This window comes from Meleagris gallopavo, chromosome 5 (assembly GCF_000146605.3).
Source record: "Meleagris gallopavo isolate NT-WF06-2002-E0010 breed Aviagen turkey brand Nicholas breeding stock chromosome 5, Turkey_5.1, whole genome shotgun sequence".
Taxonomy (NCBI): domain Eukaryota; kingdom Metazoa; phylum Chordata; class Aves; order Galliformes; family Phasianidae; genus Meleagris; species Meleagris gallopavo.
The window spans coordinates 37,370,130-37,384,549 of NC_015015.2; the positions used below are offsets into that span (position 1 = coordinate 37,370,130).

General features: G+C 45.8%; 1 protein-coding gene across 3 annotated transcripts in view; it reads left to right on the forward strand.

Annotated features, from left to right (window-relative positions):
* Positions 1-58: 58 nt before the first annotated feature.
* FLVCR2 (FLVCR heme transporter 2) overlaps positions 59-14,420 on the forward strand; it is a 32,623-nt gene continuing 18,261 nt past the window's right edge. For all 3 annotated transcript variants that reach the window (XM_010711745.3, XM_019615755.2, XM_010711744.3), the window contains exons 1-3: positions 59-441; positions 10,865-11,006; positions 12,153-12,293. In XM_010711745.3, the coding sequence (XP_010710047.1) occupies positions 154-441; positions 10,865-11,006; positions 12,153-12,293 (571 nt within the window). In that variant the 5' untranslated portion in view covers positions 59-153. The remainder of the gene's footprint in view (positions 442-10,864; positions 11,007-12,152; positions 12,294-14,420) is intronic.

The window sequence follows — 14,420 nt, forward strand, 5'->3', positions numbered from 1 at the left end:
GAGGTGCGGTTGTCCCGGCGGCGCTGGGTCGTGGTGCTGCTCTTCAGCAGCTACTCCCTGTGCAACGCCTTCCAGTGGATCCAGTACGGCAGCATCAACAACGTCTTCGTGCGCTTCTATGGCGTGAGCACCTTTGCCATCGACTGGCTGTCCATGAGCTACATGCTCGCCTACATCCCGCTGCTCTTCCCCGTGGCCTGGCTGCTGGACAAGAAGGGGCTGCGCGTCATTGCCCTGCTGGGCTCGGCCCTCAATGCGGTGGGCGCCTGGGTGAAGCTGGGCAGCCTGCGGCCGCAGCTCTTCTCTGTCACCGTGCTGGGGCAGGTGGTCTGCTCCCTGGCGCAGGTCTTTATCCTGGGCATGCCCTCGCGCATCGCCTCTGTCTGGTTTAGCCCCCGCGAGGTGTCCACAGCCTGCTCCGTTGCCGTCTTCGGGAACCAGGTAACTAGTGGCTGCCACCTGGAGGGGGCAGGGGGTCACATGCCTGGCCGTGGGGGCCTGGGGTGCTAAGGGGAGGGGATATGTAGGGCCCGTGTGTCCTTCCTTAAGGAGAGAGGAGCCAGGTAAGACCCCTCCAAACGAAGGGGGGGTCCGACTTTTTACACAGACGGATGGTGATTTGACAAGGAGTAATGGCTTTAAAATGGGAGATGAGGTTAGATGCTGGGATGAAATTTTTTACTTGGAAGGCAATAGGCCCTGGCATGGGCTGCCCAGAGAAGCTGTGGTGCTCCATCCCTGGAGGTACTGAAGGCCAGGTTGGATGGGGCCCTGGGCAGCCTGAGCTGGTGGGGTGCAGCCCTGCACACAGCGCAGCTTGGGACTGCGTGGGCTTTGAGGTCCCTCCAACCCAAGCCTTTCTGTGATTCCATAAACTGTGGCTGTTTTGGGATTTTGTGCAGCAGTGTCCCTCTCCTCCTGGCTACTAGATGGGATGAAGGAGGTGAGCTGTACTTATGGCTGGGCCCTGAGGAAAAGGTCTGTAACAAACTTTCTGATTCTTAAAAGTAAGGCACAGGATTTCCACAAGCGGTTGCTTTGAGGAGAAGTGGACTTTCCTCAGGTCAGGAGGAGGTAAGGTCCCCCAGCTCCCCTCTCTGAGAATGGATCAGGGAGGCAGGTGACCCGTACTGGCTCAGGCTGTTCCATGTTTTTCTCAATGTCAGCTGATGCTCAGACGCAGTAATTTTTTCACAGTTTTGAAAGGATTAGTGAAATGACATGCTGACCCTTGCACTGGAACGCCCACTGATTCCTGCTGCGTGAAGCAGGTGGGCTGATAATGATGTAGTGTGGCACGAGAGAAGTGGCTCCAGCTCTGTCATGTTGACACAAGGAAGAGGAAGAACAGTCTGACATTTGCTGCGTGGCCGGACCTGTTCCTCTAACTTCAAAATGCAGTACTCCTCTCTGCGTGACTGCCTTCAGCTGACTGGCTCAAGCTATGGGTGGGCACCACTCTGACTGGAATCACTTTCTCTGTTCAGGCGGTTTTTAAAGCATGGTTCTTCCTACTGCGTGCAAAATTATCAATGAGATCTGAGGTCTCCTTTCCACACACTCCTGGGTTTCTACACAAACACTGGCAAAGAGCAAGTGCTGGGGGGTGACAAACTGGACTTTGTGCAGCAGCATTAGGCAGACTGACTTGCAGCTTTAGGAAAGAGAAAGCATACTTTCTCTGAGTTGATCTGAGCTTTTCTGTTCTCTCTTATCACAGTCTCATGGGCTCCTTTTTTGTGTTTTAAATGAATCTTCAGAGTTAAAGGCACCTAATTTGGCATAAATGCTGCTGATTTAGGAGTAAATAAGTAACTGAACATTTTGCTGTCAGACTTTTATTCAGGTAGAATTACTCAACAGTGTGCACAAGAAATCCAAACAATGTGGCATTCAGCATGTGCTATATGTGTATATGGAGTCCACATTGTTCTAAAAGCAACACATTAATCTGGTGGTTGTGAAAGGCAAACTTTGGCTGGATGCTTTGGTCCTTCTCTGCGGGTTGACCTGACATCAGTGATACCACAGGCCAGTAATTAGCTCTTGCTTGTAAACCCAGACTTTCCTTTTAGAGAATCAGAGGAAGAAGAAAGGGCAATGACTAAAGGCAAGGCATGCTTCAGAGGGAGCACCTATTCATTTCAGTCCCTCAAATCAAAGATCCAGTGAATGAAAAGCGGGTATTTTGTTAGGTGGTGCTGTTGGATGGGGGAAGAAATAGAGGCTTTCTTTTTCCTTAATCTGCTGTTAGAGTGTGTTTTAGGGAGTGCCAGTGAAGGGCGTAATTTGGGTTTGTAACTGCAGTATGGCAGATGATTCCCTATGCTCTTCTGAGATGCTAGTGTTTGCAGGACGTGCTTGCTAGCGCAGGCAGCAAGCCTTGACCCTTCTCTTAAAATACTTGCTTTGCTGTCTTTTGGGGATGAGGCATGGTGCTGTGGCACGATGGCACTAATCCCCACCACGGTCAGGATGTTTAAGCAATGAGTTGTATATTCCTGCGGCTTTTTAAGGTGTATCAGCTGGAGCCAGCTGGGCAGGTATTGGAATTCCTCAGCTCTTTATGTCAATTCACATGGCACGTGCTGAACTACTGTGCTTGTGCTGTGCTTGCTTGGGCCAGTTGGCGGTAGGAGCATTTCAAACTCATTGCTGAGTCTCCCTGATGAGCAATGGGCATCAGCAGCACATGGGAAATTTTTTATCGCTGTGCTACCGCTGCTGATTACTTTTTTTTTTAATTTGAAATAAATCATCTTCCTAGCTCTTGTCATTCTGTCTAAGGGAAGCAAGCAGCTGTTGGACTTGGGGTAAGGGTTGGATGATTTTTCTGCTGTAATTTTGACTCTTCATTTTTCTAGCAGGAGTTGATAAAAGCTGGTGATGAGCTGGGAATAAAGAAACCTTCTGTTTCATATTCATCTCTGTCCATGGGAAAAATGATGCAGCAGCATCTTCTGGTGGGGTCTGACTTTGTACAGATGCCTCTGTGACTTAAGTGATTTTGGACTTCCGTAAAGAAAACATCCTGAGGCAGAGTTTGTAGATGCAACATGTGTACTGCATCTCTGGGCGAGTCATTCACAGCTTCTCAGCTCTGAATGCACCTTTGCCATGTTTACTGGGGAAGAAATGCACTGTAGCCAAACAACAGCAGATAAGAGACTAGCATTCTCTTATCTCTTGTCTAGCAGTGATGAGGTGAGGCCTTTTAATTTATGCAAAATGCATGATAAGGAATTCAAGGAGGTGCTCTTTCTTGGAAGGTCCTTTCCTCTTGTTTTGAAATGAGAGGAAGAATCGTCAGGGGTTGGGCTGCAGTGGGCTTCTGTGAATAATCAGGTCTGCAACATCTGAATAGCCATTGCTTTTTTGGGGTCTGCATTGCCCTGTGTGCTGAGTGTGCGCTGCTGTTTGCCTCACTGCTAATCCTCTTCTGTACTCTTTGCCCTTCAGGTAAAGCAGCATCTGAAATTCCAGGAAGTATTGTGAGAAGGGAGCATGTCTGGTGGGATTCCTTTCTTCAAGCAGACTTCTAGATCTCTTTGGTTCTTCCATGCCTGCTGAGGGGCTTCCCATCTCTTCAGATGAGATCTGATTCCTGATAGAAATAGAAACAAGTGGTGATCTGGCTCATATCTCTATAGTCTGGTCCTGCATTTTCTGAGGTTTTAGCTATTAGCGTAGAGAAGATTTTACCAAGGAGCTAAGAAGAGCTGGTAGCAGCAGCAGTTAGAGGTGGCATTTTTTGGCCCTGGCTCCTTTTTCTTCCAGCAAAGATGACAGGGTGCATCAGGGTACTCAGATGACAAGGAGTGCTGTGTGACCAGCTCTCTGAGATCCTGGCTGTGGCTCTGTGTGGGAGGGTGTGCTGACCAAGTAGCGATGTGGCTTTCCTAGGAACGCCTAAGCTTTTATAAATGAGCACTGGAATCTGAAATGAACTTTTCCTACTCATTTAACCTGGTGCTCCCTTCCCAGCCAGGCACCAAAAGCAGCTCTCTCTTTTTCCTCACAGAAGCAGCTGGCTTTTGGGTTTTGCTCTGAGGAGGTTGCATGGGGGTGAAATGAATGACAGCAGTGTTTCTCCTGGGAGGGGCTGCCCTATGGCACCCTTAGCGCTTGCCTTGCAGGATCCTCAGAGACTGTCTCTGTTATGTGACTGTAATATGTCCTTGACCCATGTATTATATTCTGATGGAAAATTCCAGCAGCTGCTGAGGTGGCTGTTGGAGCTGAAACCCCTCTTCTGCTTTACTGTTTCTTATCTGCTGCTGTTTTGCTGCATTGCATTTTTTTCCGCAGTAAACTGGGCGAAGGTGCATTCGGGGCTGAGAAGCATGAGTGACTTGCCCAGGAGAAGCAGTTCTCATGATCTGGCATTGCATCATATTAAGCAGTCTGAGAAGATGCCACAGAAGTCTGATGAGGAAAGGAGTTTGCTTTCAGAAGAGCTTTGATTGTGCAAGTGCAGACTGAAGAAATGCATTATCTCATATCAGTGGAAGTGTATATTCAAAAAAAAAAAAAAAGTTCAGCCTTATCTTATCTCTTCATGAGGCATGGATTACAGTCTTTCCTCTCACTGTGCGTCCTTTCTGCTTCTTAAAACACTGTAAAAAAGGTAACTAAGCTGTGCTGCATTTAAGTACGTTGACTTCCTGGCTCTTTGGATTTTAATGAGCCCTTAGGGATTTTAGTATTGCTGTCAGTGCTATGGAAGAAGCATATCTGGTTAGTAATGCAAATAAAATATACTGCATAGGAACTAGCAGCTTCTGCTTTCCACAGTTCTTTGGCTGTGTTTCTTCAGTTGGAGGCACCTGCAGTTGAAAAAGGAGAAAATGCTTCAGTGTGGAGTTGTGAGACACAGATGAGTGCTGAAAGGGGCTGCGGTGCCCAGGGCTTTGGAATACGTGTGTGCCTCTTCCACGGCATTCCTAGGGTGAGTGGTTCAGGACTGATGCATTTCATTGCCCTGACAGAACTGTCTGAGAGGCAGTGGAATGGTGTGTACACGGTGTGTACTGAGCATAGGTGCAAAGTCCCTGACTCTCATATGTGTTGATGAAAAGGAGAGCCCTTCTGAAGGGGACAGATGTTGCCACACTTGGCTTGTGTGTTTTCTCTGCAAGCTTTTTGGAGAACAGTGTTTACATGGTAAGTTGTGGTGACTGAGATATGGAGGTTTCCAGAACAGCAGCTGCAGTGCGCAGGCTTTTCTGGAGACTTTTCACAAAGGATGCTTCCGTCATAGTGATGCTGTTAGATCAATTCTAATCATTCAGGTGGAGAATCTCATTGCATTTGTTTTAAGGTCTTGTTGTCTGAAGCCACTTGTAGTAGAATCAGTAAATCTAAAAAGCACTTATGCTGTTGTGTCTGGAGTGGAACATCTTGAAAACGTGAGGCTCTCCGTTGTTAGAAAACAAATAAATTGCTGGGAGCTGCAGGACCAACTCATTAAAATAATTAAAAGGCCACTTGTTTCTTTCAAAGCGTAATGGGTCTTCTGGTTTTCTAGAGAATTCCTCATTGCCTGGTTCTTTGGTTGTTATGGATGTTGAAGATGAGAGGTAGTGCTCTTTGTAGGTGAATGGTTCCAGACCAGTGCTGCCTCTCCCAGCAGTTATGCAGTTGTTTCCCGCTCTACTGCTTAGTGGAGGCTCCATTAGCAATTGTGCAGTGGAATGGCTGGGGTGGCCTGGGGTTTGAATGGGATTATGTGACTCCCAGAGGACTCTTTGATGTGGGGCTGTTAGGAGGTAAGTCCTTTGCGTGGGTAATTCATGCTTTAGGACATTGAATTTGATAGGATTTAATAAGTATATTTCCAAGAGAGACCTACAGCCAGCATTTAGACTCCTGTTTCCTCATTCTCTGAGAAAGGTGCATGAGAACACGGGATCACCTCGCCAGGGCAGACAGCCCTGCCAACTCCAAAGTCTCCATTTAGAAACTTGCTGATTGAGTTGAAGTCATAGTATCTGTCATAGTATCTGTTGTATTGGGTTTTATATGCGTGCAGACTTCATTTTTTTCGTTGTTACAATTCTGGCACTTTGACCAAACTGACAGCCTGCTGTCCCGGGGTTCCCTGGGACTTCTGCCCACACAGGGCCTTTTAAAAATTCACATCATGTTTGCCTTCCCACATTCCTGATCGGAGTATTTAGTAACAGACTAGTTAACAGTTTGGTACACTGTGTGCAAATGGTGTGGGTTTTCTGTTGTTCTGTTCTTTCAAACTCTTGAATGAATCCCTTCTGGTCCAGACACATTGTAGAACAAATTAATTGCAATAAATTGATTAAAATCTTCCCTGATAAAACTTCATTTGCAATATGAAGAGATTCCTTTGAGATGGGAACTCCCCATAAAAACCACATAGTGAATGCTGATGCAAGAGTTCATTTAGTTCTCTGTCTCAAATATTCTCCTTCCATGGTGATCATCTTTTGGCCCTGCAGCCTTTCTGGCAGGCTTCCTGATTGTGCTGTGTTTGAAGAGTTTTGACTTAGTTGCTCCTCAGCCTTTTTTGGCCTAATTATAGTTTTGCTTTAGTTTGGTCCAGCTTGCTGTCTCTTCTTTTTCATGCTCGGAGAAATGAAATCCAGCTTTTGAGGGGTGTGTTGATTTATTGTATTTTTTTTTTCCTTCTTTGCTTTTTAACTGTGATTGCTTTTATCCCCTGTTCTAAAATTTTGGATGATATTTCATACAGCTATTCTGAACACCCAAATGCAGTGTGTTTGTGCAGTCTTAATGCAAGCAATAAGTTTCTTTGGGTTTTCCCTTCTGTTTCCTTTTAACACTCTTCTTTCTTCTTAGGCAGATCCTTCATGTGAGTTAAATATTGCCATAGTAGTTTGAGGGGATTTTTTGCTGTTGTGTTTGTTTGTTTTATTCCTACTGCTGCAAGGAAGCTGAATTTGAGTGCACTGCAGAACTATTCACTAATATTGGTCATGGAGTGTACTGCCCTAGACCTAAATCAGGAGTTGTGTTGTGTCTTATGGGTTCTCCCTAGAAAAAGTATTTATGGGCTCTGAAAATACAGTCCTTCGCATCAACCCTGTTGTAACCCTTAGCCTGTAAGGACCACTGCCAAAATTTCTCACAGTTGTGTTTTTTTGTTTTGTTTTGTTTTGTTTGCTTTGCTTTCTTCTTCTGTCTTAACACTTGAATTGGCCTTCTTGGTGTGGTGGTCTCCTATGCCTATATTTCTGGTTGCTCTGCAATTTCATAGGGCTCTTATATTCTTGCTGCTAAGTCTTACGTTTCTTAAAGGTGGATAACCACTCCTCCATCAATCGTTCATTTACACTTTTTATGCTGATACTGCACTGATGTTCATCCTTCAGCAGACTGTTAGTATACAGACAGCTAAACTTAAATTAGACATCCTGTTGTCCACTGTGAGGTATTTATACCATCTTACCAGCTACTTGCTGTCTGCTTCTGAAAGCTGAAGTGCGTGCGTGTAATACTTACCATGTTCTGGGGAGCTTGCTTCTGTTGCAAAAGGTGATATTCATGTGCAGGGTCTGTGAGTATCCTTAAGTATGTCAAAGGGGCCTCATCATCATAGGATTAGTAATGTCAGTCCTGAAATATAAAATGTCTTTCCTGTTGCTATGCTGGGATTTTTTATTTTTTTTTTTAAGGGAGGGAGGGAGGATGAACATCCTTTTGTGTTCAGATCTTCTGAGAAGACAGCAGCAGTGACTGGCAGCTCTCTTTCAGACCTGTTGGACTGTCAATGGCCATAGGACTCTCAGAAAAAGATTTCTGGACAATTTGCGAAACAGATTCTCAGTACCCTTTTCAGATAGGAATCTGAACAAAAGAGGGAATCTGGACTGTGGTCCCAGAGAAGCCCTTCCTATTTTCTGTATGTGTTCTGCTGCGGTTCAGCAGCTCACGTGACAGCATGTGATTGCAGAGAGCAAGCCCAGGAGCAGCTAGCACAGGAATCTGGCCCTATTATTCCACGAATGAAAGGGTGGTGGGGCAAAGGAGCAGTTTCTGGGAAGCGGTTTATAGATCTCATTCAAGGGGTGGAGGGGCCAACGTGGAACCTGGTGTGTAAAGGCTAGGAGATCCCAGCCTTAGATGGAAAGGAACAATGTTGAGTCTTGTCCTTGAAGCCTGAACTTCTAAGAGTGTTGAGAAGCAGCAGTGGAGCCTGGTGTGGCTGTGTCCTGGCTAAGCAGGCATGCTGGAGCGGCAGGACCATACTCTGGCCAAAATAAATGTGCTGCAGAGATTAACAAGCTTCTGCCCTGTAAATGCCTATTTGGTTTGGTGTCCATCTTCACTGTGCTTCATTGTGCTTACTGGACTTCTGTGCGCTCTCGTTCCAAAAGTGGCCTGGTGTGGCATGGCACATCCATAGCCTCCTGATGACTCTTCCCACAAGGTCCTGAGATGTCCTGGGAACGAACTCAGCAAAGGTATCTGTTGCTGATCCAGACCTATGCTATGATGGTGTCCCAGAGAGGGCACTATTTCACACAGGAGGAGTTTGGCCAGATGCAGTTGAAATTTGCTTGTCTGTAAGTTAAATACGGTTTCTAAGTCTAGCAGACAGCTCTGAGCCATGAGCGGTTTCCTTGCCTCAAAGAGCCACCAGCTGGGTGGAGTAGAAGGGTTTGTGAAGAGCTTGCTACACAGCATAAACTGACTTTTGTTAGAACCAGCAGATGTAGCACCTGGAGTGTATTTGTTCTGTGATATTTATCTTGGCCAGTGAGTGGCTCTTCTAAAAGAAGTCCCTCGTGCTTCAATGTGGAGGTATGTCTGCTAAAGCATGTAGAAGGTGTGAGGAGTTCTTGAAAGAAGGCAAGCCAGAAGGTGTTTGAGCTTGTTAGGGACACATAGCTCCTGGGTTGATCTGCTTTGTATTCTGCCACAGTTATATGTGGTTAGTGGGCAGCAGAGTGCTTGTGTTTCTTGGTCCTTGCTTTCTTTGCTTGTAGAATAAGACTGACACTAATACACCCTTTCCAGGGACTGTGAAAATACTGAGCACTGAATCCTTCTGTTGGGCAGTGCTGCTGTTCTGCTGCATAATTGTGGGGCAGCTGGTCATGATTTTTCTAATGGGTTCATATCTATCTGATGTTTCCATAACGAAATGGTACATGCAGTGGGCTTAATTTGAATACATCCTTTATCTTCGTGTTTTGCATGCTCCTATCAGCTTTCAGCATGAGAATGAGGGCAGTGGCTCTTTGAAAGGCTATTGATAAAGCATGAGTAACCAGTTCAGGGGGGATTTTTTTTAACATTTCTAGTCTGTCTCACTTCAGTTAGCACTGTATCAGCACTGTGAATGCTTTTCCAATGCCCAGCAAAGGGTCCAGCCTGTAAAAAAGAGATTGGAATTTTATGTTTGAAGCAGAGGTGATGCATGGCCACCTGCCGTCTCTTTTTCTTGGGTGCCTTCTCGGTCCTTCCATCTATTTGAAGCTCTTGTATGTGCCCTGTTACTGCTCACAAATGTAGGCTCAAACCAGGAAAAAATAAATGAGGGTGTTGCTAAAAAGAAGATTGCTTTTGCCTTGTACAGGGCTGAATGTGCAGAACGTCTCTGAAAGCAAGCAAGAGCTGAGCTGATTTGTGGCTCTTTTTTTCTGATGTCTGAGAGGGCTTAAAGTGCTGAAAGGGGCAGAGGAGCGGGTAAATACACTCCTTGGGAACCAAGTGCAACTGCAAAGTGAGATACGGGAGAAGGAACAAAAAGTGGCTTTGTTAGACCTCTTTAGAGTACTCAGAAATGTGATAAGTGCACTTCTACTTCAGCCTTTATGAAATGCATGCTCCCAAGCATAAAAGCAGCTGTTTGTCCCCTCTATCCTTTGAGGGGTGGCACTGCAGGCCTGTGATATTTAGTCCTACTTGTCAACCTGGCAAAGCCTGTGCTGCTACAGCTCCTTGTTGCTTTCCTGGAGAAACAGCTAACCAGCAAAGAGCCCAAATGTCCTCACAGAAGCTTGTGCTGTCACTGTAGGAGCTCCTCAGCTGGACATGTGGGGCTCTTGGCACAGTGGAGGACAGAGCTGCAGGGATTTCTTCTTGCTCCCCTTCAGGGCTAAGCATTTTAGCTGAGGCAGTTGCCAAGCCCCATCGCACAACTTAAGCACTTAAAGAGTGTTGGTAGCATGTCTCCTTTGATTTCGGCTTTGATTTTTTTTCTAGGTTCCCTTGGTGCAGTGGGAAGGGTGTGAGAGGTATTAGGGTGAGCCTTGTCTTGAGAGGATGCTCACTCAGAAATAACATAATGAAATGGCTAAGACAGATTGATATCTCACTCATCAGGAGTGGGCAGGATTTGACATTACATCAGTCCTTACTCTGTGTCAGGCATGAGGAAAAATAAGTTCAGCTCATTGACCCAACAAAGAACGGGGGTGTTTTTGGAAGTGTCATTTTCCACCATTTTTAATGAGCCAAGTTAGATTACTGAGTGACGGGGCTGGCACCAGAATAGATGCAAGATAAGGAGTGGAATGTGCGTGTGGACAGGAGCATGTGTGGAGGAGCACAAGGAGAGCAACAACTCCACTTTGTTGGAGGCTAGTATTAATTTTGTTCAATTATATTATAAAACCTTTCCTTGAACATTGTCATAGTTGTGAATTTGGGGGGAGACCTCTCATGTCCTAGTTGCTGTGGGCAGCTGGTTTAGCTTTCAGTTATTAGGTGGTAAAGGAGATTTTCACTTTGGAGGTGAAACTAGAATAGGCCCAGTGGAGCTCTTACCAGGTGAGGGAGGATTGCATTTCTCATGAGCTCTGAGCTAGTGGCAGTGTTGTGGTTCCATGTCACCTCTGTGTCCCTTCTCTCTCCTGCTCAGCTCGGGATTGCTCTTGGCTTTCTGATCCCTCCTGTGCTTGTTCCCAATGTGGAAGATGTGGAGAAACTGGCTTACCACATAAGCATCATGTTCTTCATGACAGCAGGCGTAGCAACAGCCCTCTTCATCCTGGTCGTCATAGGTAAGGACGTGGGAAGCGTATGCATGACTCCAAGTGGAGCTGAGGTCAGCCTGTCTGTGTGAGGGGAGATCATCTGGGGATGTCCCTGCACACAGCTGCCTGTGTCATGTAATACTAGATCTTGCTGCTTCAAACCCTAAATGAATGGCACTTGTAGAAGGGTGCGGGGGGGGTTGTGAGCGAGCCTCCCAAAACTGTTCATTTCATCTTTTGACTGTCTTTGTTATAAAACCCTGGCATGAATAAGCCCTTTAAATGCCAATCATATAAATATTTCAGTGTTCGCAGTGTTGCCCACAAACAGGATGCTGGGCTTTGGGTCATGTCTTGGTGCTGATTACATCTTAAGGACAGGGAGAAGTAGGTAGGCTATGTGGCAAGAACATACTGTTCTCAGGAAGAAAAAAAAGGGTTGATGCAATCCCCCCTGTTAAAGATCTGTCTTCCAGTTCACACATTAGCATGACAGATTGATGTGCTCATTGGAGAGCAGAGCTTACCTGCTAAATATTTAAGTTATTATTTTTTAAGAGATTCCTCTTGCCAGCTTGTTTATGTTGCCTGGGAGGTGAGTCAGGTGTAGATTTTTAATGATTCTGGGGTAGGGAATAGACAAGGTACCAAAACAGCCGTGTCTCCTGATACAGCAGTGTATAACTGACAACCGGCATTCCTGAGCACCACTTCAATGCTAATTAGAGTCAGTTTGTCCAGACTGAGAGGTGCCAGGCTTGATGTAAAAGCTAGCGTGGGCTTCCTAAGCACTGGACACTGTGGGGGCACCAGGCCACCTTTGCCAGATGGCTTTTCTCATTTCTCTTTTGCATTTGTATGTCCACACAACAGCAACTGTCTCTCCACTTCCTGCAGACTACATTATTAGTCCTGCCAACTCTTCTGCCAAATGCCTATACAACTTGCTTATTAAAGGCAAGGTGTTTCCCCAGCGATAGGAGTTGTTGCAGAGACACTCTCGTCTCCTGTTCCTGGATAAATTTGTGCACAGAGAATCAAATCTGAAGAATGCTGATGTGTTTTATACACTTAATTTTACTGCCCCTGTGCTGTCCCTTGAGCAGTTCTCATGTGTGCCCAGGCTCCCTACTTGCACTGTTGCAAACAGGTCTATTTTGTGTCTGGTTTCAGTCTTCAAAGAGAAGCCTCCATACCCTCCGAGCCGAGCTCAGGCTCTGATCCAGTCACAACCAACAGAGGAATATTCCTATGTGCAATCGATCCTCCGCCTGCTTCGCAATGCCAACTTTGTGCTGCTTATGGTCACTTATGGTAAGTTCTGGCTATTCTTCTGTGCTGGTAGACATGTTTAGCTTCTCCCTCTCTCTCTGTGCTGTGCCAGGGCTACAACTGGGCTGAACAGGGTTAGGGGAAGGATAGGTGTGCTGCCGCATATCAGGGGTCCCTCTAGCACCACAGTCTGTCCAGCAGCGGTTACAAGCAAATGGCTAGGGAAGAATAAAAGCAGAGCAAGTATGCACAGGACAGTACGACCTCACCACTTTTCTTTCAGCTCTTGAGAGAACGGAACGCTTTCTGTTCAGGGGATTTTCTTATCAAGTTCTGTTTTTTGTTGTTTTTTTTTTTCTTTTCTAGTTCATTAGTAACTTGAACTAATCTAAGTGTTTACTTAAGAAACATGGAGCAGTGTTTGAGTGCAAGTCACTGCAAACTGAGTGCAAGTTATTTTTCAAGGAAAGTGTATGATTGCCAGCCTTCCCAATGGAGGTGATGTGGAGCATGTAGGTGTTCAGATTGCTCCAGCTTTTTTGGCAATCCCTATAAAGCAAATAGAAGGAAGGATAGGAGACTATGTTCTTTTGCCATCTGTTCTTACACAGTGGATTTGCTATCTCTCTTCAGCAGTCTTGCTGTATTTCTCTGAGGGCAGTGTGATGTGTTGAATCTGTTCCTGATGCTGAGATGTCCTATCCAGAAGTATTTTTCTCTTTAGTGGTAACAGGGAAGGGCACTGCAGCCTGCGTCTGGCTGTATGATAGAGTTGTGGGCTTGTCTGCAGAGTGGTCTGTCTCCTTTTCCTACCTGCTTGCTGTGGAAGCTTTTCAGAGGGAAAGATAACTAGTGCTTGAACTTCTGTGGTTCTGTGTTCAGCTGTGAACTTTGTGGGTGGCATGTCCAATTGGAAAGAGTAACATGGTGGCTTTGTACTTTCTGAGGGTGCTAATGGTCTTTGGAGCTGTTGAAATCTCCTCTCCCTTCCCAGTGTGACAGTTCTCTAGAAACAACTCTCAGACCACTGTTAGACTCTACTGGCTGTTGTGTTGTTTGTTTTCCTCTAATACTTGCTGTCCTCTGTGAAAGCGGAGATTGAAAAAACTGTCAAGAAACAGACTGAGGCAGGCTGGCTAAAAGCTGGATTGTGTCATCTGCTCAGTTTGCATGTATGTTTCAGGAAAAAGAAAGGGGAAAGCATTAGTTTTAAGAGGTGTGAACAAGCCCTAGATGAGAGAGGCAGGCTGTCAGTACGAAGGGCATATTTAGTATCTGATCTCCCTGGGACAATTCCTTCCTGGCAGTCACAAATGATGTGGAAAGTAATCCCACCTTTCTTCCTGCCGATCTGTGCATTTATTCTGCTCCTCCCTGTGTCAGCCTCACATCAATCCAACTTGACTTTAAGGCTGCTGGCAGTGAAGATAATGTGACTGTTACTCAGAGAAGGAACTAAGCAGTGAAACTTTTTTTTTTTTTTAACTTGTCTGGCTTTAAAAATGGGGACAGTTTTTCCTAATCAAGTCAGAAGTTATGTTGGCCAAGATTTAAGACATCTGCAGCCGCATGAGCACAACTGAGTCATCCTCCCTCACTAACACAGATATCTGCAGCCTGTCTTAGCTTTTGTATTAGCATAGTGTGCAACAGGGGAGAGAGCGGGAAGTGGCTTGCTTGCTTCATCTCCCATGGCTTTAGAAAGAATGTGGGCCTTCATGGGATGCCAAGTCAAAACAGGCCTGTGGATCTCTAAGGTAAAATGATATTACCAGCAGCTGCCAGCTCCTTTCCTGTGGTAAGACTTGCAGAGGTGTTGGAAATGCCCAAATAATTTTGTCAGGACGGTATCTCTGAAAAAAACAGATTTTATTTGTGATTGCAGTGGCGGGCGTCCCGCAAGCAGGAGCGCGCCTATGGACACAACATGGCAGTCTTTACACCCTGGTTTCTCCTCCTTGCCTCCCCCCCTCCTCCCCTGTTTCCCCACTGGCTGGGTAATCCAGGTTCACAATCTTATCAGAAGATTTACATTTGTTATTTACTTGTTAATTTGTTTGTTATCTGGTGTCAGTCAGTAGCCATCATGTTGTTTCCAAGATGTCTCAGCGCTATTCTTGTCGTATTGATATGGTGATTTGCTTCGAAGTCTTCATTAAACAAGGAGCA